General features: G+C 43.3%; 1 protein-coding gene across 3 annotated transcripts in view; it reads right to left on the reverse strand.

Annotated features, from left to right (window-relative positions):
• Nucleotides 1–2726: 2726 nt before the first annotated feature.
• The window catches only part of CTCF (CCCTC-binding factor), a 34236-nt gene continuing 24353 nt past the window's right edge, over nucleotides 2727–12609 (reverse strand). For all 3 annotated transcript variants that reach the window (XM_032195502.1, XM_032195503.1, XM_032195504.1), the window contains 7 exons: nucleotides 11028–11148; nucleotides 10078–10227; nucleotides 8315–8475; nucleotides 7704–7886; nucleotides 6849–6984; nucleotides 4650–4817; nucleotides 2727–3525 (listed from right to left, as the gene is read on the reverse strand). In XM_032195502.1, the coding sequence (XP_032051393.1) occupies nucleotides 3344–3525; nucleotides 4650–4817; nucleotides 6849–6984; nucleotides 7704–7886; nucleotides 8315–8475; nucleotides 10078–10227; nucleotides 11028–11148 (1101 nt within the window). In that variant the 3' untranslated portion in view covers nucleotides 2727–3343. The remainder of the gene's footprint in view (nucleotides 3526–4649; nucleotides 4818–6848; nucleotides 6985–7703; nucleotides 7887–8314; nucleotides 8476–10077; nucleotides 10228–11027; nucleotides 11149–12609) is intronic.

Here is a 12609-nt window from a genome sequence, read left to right on the forward strand (position 1 = left end):
TGGAAACTGACTCCAGAGTGACTCCAGTTTGGCTATGAGGAGGCTGTAGGAGACCACGTTAAAGGCTCTACCAAAGTCCAGTTGGACATTCACTACTCACTTCTTGCCCACACAGCCTCCTTGGAGGATGTCAGGCAGGCTGGATGTGCCCACGACAAGGTGAATGTTCCCAGTCAGCTCTTTGGCTCTTGTCCACCTGGAAATAGCACCGAGAAGGGTTTGCTCTCAGAGGTGTCTGCCCGAGGCAGGAGACCCAGCTCAAACTAAATGAGGAAAACCAGGCTGTGTGACAGCGCTGGTTACTGAGCATGCATGTGGAAACCAGGTCAGCTGAACAGACTGCGAGGTAGGAGTCAAGGGTGAAGAAAAAGGAGGAGAGTCACAGGTGATTGCTCCCATCCCCATGAAGCCCTTGCTTGGGCCTCTGAAAAAAAATACCCAAAGCAGTCTTTGATAAATTAACAGGCCCAGTCTATGTGCATGAACACTGCTCTTACCTATTTTGTTAACTACTGCTGCTCAGAAATTGTTTCCTCAGAAAAAGCAGAGCAGGAGTTGCCAGCGGTCCCTTGGAGATCAGCCGCAGCTTCCCACGCGTGCTGCTGCAGCAGGCTGCGCCTGGCGGGGCAGGAGCTGCCAAGAAACACAGCACAGTCAGCACAGCAGAGGAGTCGGGAGCAGTTCCTGCAGTCTTTGTCCAAACACACCTCTCAGGCTCCTTTCCGTTCAGCCCAGCCACGCACACAGCTATTGCTGGAGCTGGGGGAAGAGCTGGCAGCATGAGCCTTGGGATTTCTTGGGATTTGGGGTCACTCAGGGCTGGGTGCAAGGCACAAACTGCGTGCAGACCAAGGATGGCCTCTGCTAGAGCGTGCACAGCTCCTCAGGGCACTATTGCAGGTCACTAGTTTAAGCCATCACCAAACATCTTCCACGCTCCACTTGGCAGCAGAAGCCTGTCCCAGTGCCTAAGAGCTCATGGCTTACCCGTCGGGCTCACGGAAGGCAGACTGACAGCAGTCACTGCAACCCCAGGGACGTGGCATCGATACACACCGCTGCTACAGCACAAGCAGAACAGGGCAGAGGGATGGCAACAGCCCCCGATGGCTGCACATCCCTGCTCCGTCACACCAGCACACGCTGCAGGACTACGGCTGCTGACACCTTCAGCTTTCTGGCTCACCAAAGGCGGCCCCAGCTCTAGGCTTACACAAAATTGCATTTCCTTTGGAGCACTGCCTCTGCCTGAAGTATCTCTTCGGGTTCGTGAGCACACAAGCTCCTTACCCAGCTGAGGAAACGCGTTGGGGTTTGTCCACTTCGTCTGCCAGACCTGGGCAGCCTCACAAGGCAGCCCTGATGTTTACATCTCCCACCTGCTGAAATAAGCTCCCGTCCTCCTCAGGATCCCAGGCATCAACCCCAAGGCAGCTTTGCTCTGCAAGTTTAAGAAGGACCTCGCCTCAGGATCAGTGACAGGTAGTTACCACACACCTCTTTCAATACTCCTGACATTACTTCTTGCTTAGAGCTGTAAATGATACAAGTGTCAGTGAGCAGCCAGTCCAGCACATTTTACCTTACCTCTGCCCTGCAAATACCTAAATTTACCTAAATTGCCTAAACACAGCCCCAGCAGAGCAGCTTGGACACCTGGGACACAAAGGAGCTGCTGTAAGGTAGCTCCGTGCACTGCCTACGCCGCAGTAATGATGCCTGGTTATCTGCACACTCACCTGTGACTGACAGCAGCACGCCACGATTTCATTTCACAGCTTGCCACCCCACATTCAGCACGCTGTAGAGGAACACCCACGACGAGAAGAGCCCAGTGCACTGTAAGCAGCTGCTCCGTTTGCGCAGGCAGGCCTGCAGCATCCTTCCAGGAGGGGCTTTACAGTCCGGAGATCACTGCCAGCTCATGCAGTTGTTATGCCCAAAGAAAGCAGCCGGTGAGCACGCATGTTAATCCATTATTATTTATTAGCTGTACAGCAGTATATTCTCCTTCCCAGCTTTCAAACCCCATTACATATTTTATAACAGTATTTTTTTTCCCATGTTGGCTTCCTAAAATAATGAAAAATATCACACAGTACAGCTAAGTACAAAAATGCATCAACCTAGAGTCTGATAGCTAAACTGATAGCTCTCTTAAAAGCGATACATAGAAGAAAAATTTGTTTGAAATCAGCAAGACTGAGGCTCTATAAAAAGCTTACATATTTTAACATGTGACAGTTTCATATACAGGCATCATTTGTATTTCACATTATTCCTTTTTGTCTTTATTAGAGATCCAAAATTGTGTAATTACTGACCTATTAAAATTTCCTGGCCCAGGTTTTGAGGGCTGCAGTGACCCACTTATAAATCACCACTTCTGCCTTAACATAGGATTCATAAACACAAAATACAACTACAAGATAGAGCAAAGAAAATGTAGTCGTGAAGTTATAACTCAAAAAGAAGGTTAATTATACATGTTTCAAATGCCAGTTTTGTGCATTTCAAAACCAGATTTCATGTGTGGGTTTCTGTTGTTCTGCAAGCAATAGTCTGGGTACATCTCTACGTGATTGGTTATCAACAGTTTTTCCAACATTTACACTCTATCGATCTTCTTGTCACTTAGTTCAAAAGGAATTAAAATACTGGGGTTTATTTAAACTGCATTTTTGCATACCTCTTAATTAATGGAAAAAGATTTAAATGTAAAAAAAAGTTATTTACAAGCTTGACCATTACAGAAATGCTTTGCAGAAAGCAAAGCATATTAAGGACAGAAACCAGTTGGAGCATGCCAAAACTACCGTGTGCAGCCGACTTGGAGAACCGGAGCTAGTCAGTGGGGAAAAGCAAAAAACATTTTAAAAGTCTAGAACCCTCCCAAGTCTGCATTTACAGTTAAAAACACTACTGAGAGAAGGAGGCTCAAGGACTCTGGGAACTGGAAGGGCAAGTCCGGAGTGGTTTACCACATACTCTAGTCAAGGCTTCCACTTTTGTATAATAAAAATTGTTGCATGTAAAGCTGGCCCAAGGACCGTGTTTACGATGCAGTTCAGAGCAAAACTAATCAAGCACCTCACAGGAAACCCTCAAGGACTCCAAAATATTTCCTAATGTTCCATGATCCTGTAATGCTAACATAAAACAGCAAGTTCTAGTTAAATCACATTCTAACATCATTTTGAAGTTTTATTTCCCAGTATGTTTGGTAAAATGGTCTAAAATGATGCATTTCCCAAAGCCAAGAAAAAAGGTAAAAGGAAAAATAGATTTGAGCCGCTTAAACACAGCCCAGGCCAGTTCAGTCATCCAGCGTGGTCTTCCTCCATCACCGGTCCATCATGCTGAGAATCATCTCAGGAGTGAGGTCTCCGTTTGGAGCTTCCACTACAGCAGGCTGAGCTTCCTCCTCTTCCTCTACTGTTTCTGCATCGGGTTCTTTCTTTACTTCAACTATAATATTTTCAATTTCACCAGTGTTCTGGTCTTCAACCTGAATGATTGCTGCAGCTAGAAGGGCAGAAAGCAAAGGGTGAGGGAGAAGAATTACACCTTTTTTTTTTTGTTGTTGTTCCAGAGCTGGTCTCATCAGATGATTTTTTTAGTAGGCATTTAGACTCTTGCATGGAAAGAGAAGGCGGGGCCCACAATGAAGGCATTCCCACATCAGTGCAGTGATTCACTCTGCTTCACTCATCTAATCATCAGCCTTCTGTTTCCTTGCCTCTGTATAAATACTTGCTACCAGCACAAGTACCATAAGGTACACTGGAACTTTAAGACATTATACAAAGGGGATTTTGCAGAGTAATCCACAAACAAGGCTACACCAATGTCTGGGTGTGTATCCAATCAGCCTCTCTTCATTCATGGTGCAGGGAAAAGCTTCAAATTTAGGTGAGTCTGGTGACCCTAGTGACAGAGTCAGCACAAAATGCTTCCACAGGTTGTTATTCTAGGAAGGCCACAAGGACACATCTGTAGCACTGAGCAGACAGCCAAGCCCTGTGGAGCCATCACCCCCTACAGGAACAGATTTGCCTTTCCTGCTTTGTTCCTAGTTGGTTGTTTTGTGTTTTTGCTTTTTTGTTTGTTTTTTGTTTTTTGAATTTCAGACTTTGCAGAGTTATTGATTTTTATTCTTAAGGAGAAAACTCTACAGTTGAAACTGTCTGCACTTATGTTATGCTCAGCAGTGTGTTCACTTGTGGTTGAAGTGTGTTAATTTGTGGTAATATCTGCAAAAGCCTGCAAAGGTCAGAATAACACAGTGATTATGCTAACAATCACTTTAACAGTAACTGTACATTAATACACACACCAACTAGGGAAAAAAAAAAAGAGCAGTTTGCTCATCTGTGAGTTTAAATAATACTAAAAAAAAAAAAAAAAAAAAAAAAAGTCCTCTCCTTTTTGCATAGGCTGAAGCAATTATGCATCCTCATGACCAGGAAACACTCGTAACTCTTTTCAAACCAACAGTGTGGTCTTTGCAAAGTAGAGGCAAGTACAGTTATTTATTTATTTATTTTAAATTAGCTCACTTGAGGGGATCAGTTCTCTTGTAAGAATTACCAAATCCAAGGAACAAAGCAGTTCAAGCAGAGTAACACGAGCTTCAAGCAGTGACTTACGCTGGGATTGTTTTGTTTGAGTGGCAGCTTTGCCTGGTGGTCTTCCTCTTCTTTTCTTACTGGGAGGTGGTGCAGGAGCCTCTTGCTCGACTTCTGGTTCAGCCTCAATTTCTACTGCTGTCTCCTCCTCATCTTCATTATCATCCAAATCTGGTTCAGCATTTTCCTCTAAAAGAAGTATTGTACCAGTTAAATCTCCAGTTTAAACAAGAACGAAACATCTACCTACAGAAAACCACCAAATCCTCATCCAAAAGGAGTCAAGTCAGGGGAAGAAGGCAAACAAGGCCTTTGTTGAGACGCTGGTGGCACAGACTGCCAGTTACCTTCACACTAGAGGTGTAAATGGCCATTTAGAAAGGCAAAATGAAACATGACTATGTTAGACTATGCAATAAAAGCCCATGAAGGAGGTCAGAGAGATGTTGGCCAGATTTGGAACCCAAACACGACACTGCTGGGCTACTCCCAGGCCCATCAGAGGGGCCATCAGCCCACTGCAGCGCCACCTGCACAAGAGCAGGCAGGAGCCCAAACCAAGGACTCTCAGGAACAAACACCTCGTCCAAGCCACTCCCAGGAGAGCCATCAGCCCCGCTGTCTGAAGTGCTTCATCACAAGGGTCTGCTTCAACATAGCTTTGCTCACCGTTCTTAGAAATGTAGAAGTTGCAGAAACTCATGAAACTGCAGATCAAGAGATAAGAACAACACTGCACTCTGCAATTCTCAGCAGAGAATGTAGTTGGAACCTCGTCCATGCTGCTACTCAGCTCACACTGGTGAATTATTTTTCTATCAGATGACTCCTGAAGAAGTTAGTCGAGACTTGGCAACTCATGTGAGGATGGAGGAGTTGTCTCAGCCACAGTCATACAACACTCACCAGTTCATCTAACAAGCATGATTCTTGACCACCTTCTCCCAAAACAGTTTTGAAACCCAGGCAATACAAACTAAATAAAATTAGGGTTTTCAACCTAAGTGATTCTATGATTCTACATTTACTGGAGGCCTACAAATCAGACGTGATTCTGGAGTATCTAATTTGTAACATGTTTTGATTTGGTTTCCATCAAGATTTTGCTCTTTCTGGCTCCAAGATGTTTCCATGTTTTAAATGAACAATTAGTTACATGTGCTTTATCCAACTAACATTTTTTCAAGAATCTGTACAAATACAAGTTTCAGAAATTTGAGTTTCTGCTGTCAAGGTTTGCACAACCAGCAGTTTGACCATACCCATCTTAATTCCTGTAAAACCTGTTTGCCACGTAAGATTTTCAGATGCACATTCACCAGAACGTATCCCTGTTGCCCCAACCTACACCCCTTGTTAATTGCAGAAAGCACTTCAGATGAAAGACTAATTAGCAACACTGCCTTTGCAGAATCATCTTTGAGCTGGCTGGTCTTTAGTCTCCATCTGGATTTTCTTGCTGAAGACATGACTGTTCTCCCTCCATCAGGGGGAAAGGCTAGGAGCTTTTCCTTCACAAAGAATACCACAGTGAAGGCAGTTTGTCTGCTGCAACAGCTCCTGTTCTGGAGAAGCTTACAAACAGTAGCCACCCTATTACGAATTACACCCAACCCATCTTCTGGCATGCTGGCCAGCACATCCAAGAGCCCCTCAGCGACCATCTTCTCAATACCAGTGTGTCTGCAATGACACCTGTCAAGTGGAAGACACCACCAGCTTCCTGACCCTTTAACTGGCTCAGCAGGCTTTTTCCAGGAGTCCATAAATTGCCAGCACTCTCTCCACCGCTCTCTTGTATGCTCCCTTCCCTTTCCCACAGAAGGAGCCAAGTTAATCCAACGCTGGGGTTGTTTGGACATGCCGCATGCTATCCTGTAGCAGTAAGGTGGGAGCACGTGGCATTTCGTAACAGAGAAACACTGAGTTTCTTCTGGGACACTAAAAACACTACCAGAGAATTTAACACACAGAAAAGCAGGAAGGGCAGGAACTGAGTTTTTTCAACTGCACCGTCTTAGGAAGAGCAAGGATGGCAGAATCCATACTATCCGTTACAGGCAGTCATTTCTGTACCTGGCCATATACTATTATTCTTTGGTTACCAACTAGATAAAAGCCTTTTAAGTACAAAAACAAACCTGCAAAGCAGACAAATTAACAGCTAACAAAGAGTGAATCACAGGTCTCTAACTCTCAGTGTACTGAGTTGTTTCTTACCACTGTCAGAGGAATCTTCTTTCTTAGAGCGCATCTTCCTCTTTCGGCCACGTTTGCCCTTCTTTGTTTCTCCCCCATTCTCTCCTTCCCCACCATCTAGGCCAGAACAATTATCAGCATGTCTGGCCATCGTGTTCTACTCCATGGAAAAGAGGGAAAAGAACAAAAAAACACAACATACATTAAAATAGGATCAAATGTTCTGGTCCTGTATTTACAAACATATTTCTGACAACTTCTGATTAACTAAGAAACCCGGGCAAGCTGGAAAATTGGGCCCATGTGAACCTAATGAGGTTCAACAAGTCTAAGCACAAGGTGCTGCACCTGGTTCACAGCAATGAGACATGAGGACAGAGCGAGAGAACTCATTGAGAGCAGCCCTGCAGAGAAGGACTCGGATGTTCTGGTGGATGAAAAGCTCGACATGAGCCAGCAGTGTGCCAACTGCATCCTGGGCTGCATCACCACAGGAGCATCCAGCAGGTCAAGGGAGGTGACTGTGCCCCTTTGCTCTGCCCTTGTGAGGCCCCACTTGGAGTCCTGTGTCCAGTCTAGGGCCCCGGCACGAGAAGAAGATGGGTCTCTTAGAGCAGGTCCAGAGGAGGCCCACAAAGATGACTTATTTGTAAAGTTGAATTTTCACTTTGTTCACAATGTCAGTGCTAGTACACAACAGTACTAATTCTGAGTTATATCAGGTCTCGTCTAAGAATTGTTCTGTTTAAAAGGGTAGTGTCGTGGCCTGTATCTCAGTGACCCTTCCCTGTGGGTAAATATGTCATTGTTCCCCTCTTCTCCCCCCACCGAGCCTCACCAAAAAAATCTGTAATTCAAACCAGTATGTTCCCTTACCCTGCGAGTGAATGTTTTACCACACTTGGAACAGACAAAGGCAGCAGGGACAAAGTTGGGATCATGGTATCGTTTGAAGTGCATATCAAGGAGCTGTTTCTGACGGAAGGTTTTATCACAATGGCTACAGGCGTAAGGCTTTTCTCCAGTATGGGTCCGTTTATGCATGACCATGTGCCGCTCCTGACAGGAACAATCAAGACAGCAAGAGTAACTTAAATAACTCATACAAAAACAGATAAGATGATTTTTCAGCCAGAAAGAAGCCAAATTTTAGTTTAAGAGCAGCGTCAGAAAAAGATGGTTCTGCAGGAACGTGAGAACATCTCAACGAATGGTATATTTGGTCCTAGCTACTGCCATCCTTACACTTATTTCTTCATCAACAGGTACACCAAGGTTGTGACTTATCTGCCTTAGAAGGAACTTCTCTACAGTGGGGGAGCACTACACCAAGCAGCACAGGCCACCAAACTTTTCCTTCACACCCTTCAAAAAGAAGGGGAGAGCTTATTTGATCTTGGCAGTCAAACTTAACAGCTAAGATTTCTACCTCCTGTTGTCATCTCCTGCTCCAGTGCTCAGAAGGGGTGCCAGTCCCACCAGCTTACCTGTCTGCATGCGTAATCACACTGGTCACACTTGAAGCGCTTCTCGTTCTTGTGAGACTTTTGATGCTGTATGAGGGCATAGCGTTCATGAAACACAGCATCACAATAGCGACACTTCTTGCCCTGTTCAATGTAGGAATGCTGCTTTCGCAAATGAACACCTAGGAGCAAAGAAACAGAGGCTTTAACCACGATGGCTTTCCAAACACGAAAGAGACAAGTTTGTGGTCCCTTAGCAATATTCCCTCCACATATTCCTGAATTAAGTCAGGCGACTGAACAGTTAATTTAGGATTCTACCAAAAAAGAAAGATATGTAAGTAAAAGCAACTAGAACAATTTCTAGACAGAAAGGTCTTGCAGAAAATCTCCAAGTTTTCCCACAGTTAAATTCTGATTTACCATTAGTAGTCATCAATGTTCACACAGTGCAATTCTATTTGATGTTATGCCATGTACGGTTTGTTTTTTTTAACTTAAGTTATTATACACAAAAAGCTCTGCAGGCATCTTAGATGATTTTTCAAACCATCTACACTAATCTCAAAACACAACAGACAACAGGGACATCAGCAGCCAGGTCTGATGCTGACAGTATCTGTCCACAAGGATTCCCTTGGAGGACGGTGCAATGTGAGTTTTTGCTAGTGAAATTTATGTAACACATGAAGATTACCTAAGTAAAACATAACAGTCCACAGGAGACTTAAGACTACTCTGAATTGCCTGAATACAGCCAGAAGCCAGGTAATAGGTTGGGAAACAGGATTTTCTGCAAGACTGGAAGCCAAAGTGACAGGGATAGAAGGCAATGAGGATACCAGCAGATAATCCTCAAGAGAGGTTTTAGCTACTCCTTTAAGATACTCAAACTAAGAGCATACCACAGCTGCACAAGGTAACCTGTTGTAGACTAAACCATTATTAGGAGAAAGATTCTTCATAGTTAACATCAGTTTTTCTCTGTTGTAAACCAGTTCTCGTTTGCTCTGGGAGACACCTGACATCATTTGGCTGCCATCCACTCAAACTGCCTCTCATTGTAGCACTTCAAATTCTTCTTTATTGGAAGGGAGCCTGCCTTTCCATTACATGGTTGATATTTTGCTTATTTTGCTTACAGACTGAAAGTTCTGCCAAATCGTGGCTTCTTCTTTCTCAGCTGCTCTGGGCATGATATTATTTTTCACGTTCTTGTGCATCAGAGAGCTTGCCTGCTGGAATCACTGCTCACTAGATCAACACTGCTACTGCAAGGACTCAGGGCTTTTGTGGCAACTCTGTCTCCTATTCTGTCTGTGGCACACAGCTCCACTTCCTGGAAAATGAAAGTATTTATTCAAATTCAAGCCTTTTAGCTCAGTCAGATGTATATGGATGAAATGTAATGGCCTCCGACATGGAGGAGGTCAAGCCAATTGACTTTTTGGTTTCTCAAACCTAATCCACACGTAGTTGTAATATTAGTCCAAATTCAATAAATGCCTTACATCTATAGTCCTGAAAATAGTAACTTGCCTTGTACACTTGGAAAGCATCCTACGCTTTCAAGTAATGAAAAGAAACAGAACGTTCTCAGTCTGCAGCAGTTATGGTAAGCTAAGTGTGTATTACAAGCCACACATTTAAGCCTTTGCTTCATTTTGGAGTTATCAGAACTATTAGGTTAAAAAGCAGACAGCAGTTGGCTTACTTGAACTCTAGTTTTGGGAAAGTCTTTTGTAGTTATTTTCACCAAATGACCGCTTCTCAGAGATACATACCCAAGTCACTCTTTCTCGCTATAACAGTATCACAGTGAGGACAGTGAAATTTGGCCACGTTCTCTGTGTGCTTCTGCAAAATGTGCATCTTCATGGTACCACTTTGAGTGAAGCGAGCATGGCAGATGTAACATTCATATGGCTTCTCTCCTTCAGTAGCAGAAAGAAAAAAATAGCACAAGTACTTTTATTAAAAAAATCTAACCAAGAAGCCCCAAACCTCTCAAACTCGCAACAGACAGCTAGAAGATAGAAATAGTAACTATAGAAAGATCTCAATGTCTCTTTGGAAGTTTTAGTTCTTTTATGCATCTTTCTGCAAAGAAAATCAAGTCCACTCTTTAAGCAAATCAGTTAAATTCATACCCTGAGGAAACACCTGGAAGACTACCTGCTGACTGCCACAAAAAAAACAAGTAGCATCAGATTATCTTTTTTTTTTTTTTTTTGGGGGGGGGGGGGGGGGAGGATAAGGTTTCTGAATACTTATGTACATGCAAGGGCAGTTCTTCCCCCTTCAGGTTTAAGGGTATCACCAACCTGGCATTCCAGTAACATTCTGTGCTAAAAAATGCTATTTCTATCAAAGAAAAAAATCAGGGTCTTTATGAACTACAGACATGAGATGCATTTATAACTACACAGTTATGAAACTGAAAATGGCTCTAACCTTTAACTGAAACACTAATAATAGAAGAAATGTCTTCTTTTCCTACTAGAAGGGGACGTATTTTAACACCTTACATTGAAACCAGATCCTCCAAGCTCACTTCTCAGTGTAGTAATTACTAACGTTTTATGAATTTTATTTGAAGTGCTTATAAACTATGGCACATACTCTTCAGCTACAGAAAGTATTTCTTTTTTTTCCAATTAAGAGTGTCACCATGCATTACACAGTCTCAGCAATCTGACACTGAAACAAACCAAAAAAACCACGTCAACAATACCGGAGTGGGTTCTCATGTGCCTCTTCAGTTTGTAAGTATCCCTGCTGGCATAGCTGCACAAGCTGCACTGGAACGGACGCTCCCCAGTGTGAGAACGAATGTGGCGTTTCAATTTGCTAACCTGAAAGCCCAGAATAAGACTGAAGTTAGCATAGATGAGCAGGTCAGACTTCCAAAAGTACAAGTCATGAAAAAGATTTTCATTTTACCTTGTCACTAAAACAAATATAAGCAAGCATGTTTCAATACCACTCTCGTGCAGCACATAACCACTCCCTCTCTCCCATTGTACTTCATCTGCCAACCTCATTCACAAACAAGCCTTGTCCTTCCCACATGCAGCACAGCTTAATTTAGAGTTTTGTGCTCCTTACTGGTATCAACTATGCCGTTGTTTGAGGACACACTAAAATTTGAAACTACCCTGGAGAGAAACAATAAAATGTTCTGGGAAACCAAAGCACCTAAGGAGAATATTGGATGGTGGGGGAAGAGCGTAATGTCCCCCCACACCATACATTTTTCTCCAGAGGGTGCTTTCTTGAGTGTTCTCCATTTACTTTGAGATAGAAGATAAATTCTTGCTAAGAAGAGCTGAAGTCTAGACCTACAATCAACAGGGTGACTTCATTCTTTTGCTCTCCTGCTTTTATCTAGAAGGCGTGAACCCAGGTTAAAAAAAAATCAGCATAAGGAATTTTCTGCTCAAGTAGGAGCATGCTGCATAATCAACAACCATTGTCCACAAAATGCAGCACAAGCTCACATTAAGACCAATTTGGTCGTTCTTTCTTAACACATACTATGAAAAATCATTGCAAATGCAGTTTACTCAGCACTCGAAACCACGGGGCCCAAAATTACAGCACTGCAGTCACAGCTCAGGGAGATAAACACAATCCCTTGCTCAACATCCCCCACTGTACCCTTCCTCCACTACACACGTCCCGTATTTTAAGTCATGTTGCTTATATCTTGCTCCAATTTCTTATCCCCATCATGCTGTACAATTCCTATTACAACACAAAAGTTGTTCTGCAGCATCAGTAACAGCACTGCATTGGGGAAAGCATTCAAACAAGCTTTGTTTACTTGAGCAAATTCGACAACCAGCAGATAGCAGCAAAGGTGATTTTCAGTAATATTGAGGCAAAGGGCCATTAATTTTGGCTACAGTCACCTTAACAGCATAAACAGATAATGTGTAGAATACACATTTCTAAAACTTTCTGCAGAGTACATCCTACTCAGGAGATGGCTGCCTCCTTCAACATGGAGCACACTACAGTTCCTGTCATCACCTTTAAGGCCAATTAAAAAAAAGCAAAACCAGTAACAACTATTGTCACCAACAAAGGAAATGGAAGTCATCTAGGATCTCAGTGTGCTCTCAGTGCTCTCAAACCAGTTTCTCATTAACTGAGGAAAACCCACCATTTGTTTCCAAGAACAGACCTGATTTATAATTTTTTTGCTTAGATTTTTTTTTTTTTAATGGCCAAGGAGGAAATGCCTAAGAGCAGAGCTTGTAACAGATGGTGAACAAGCCTTGAACTATACAAGCTTGAACTATTCAGAACTG

Source organism: Aythya fuligula, chromosome 12, assembly GCF_009819795.1.
Source record: "Aythya fuligula isolate bAytFul2 chromosome 12, bAytFul2.pri, whole genome shotgun sequence".
NCBI classification, from domain to species: domain Eukaryota; kingdom Metazoa; phylum Chordata; class Aves; order Anseriformes; family Anatidae; genus Aythya; species Aythya fuligula.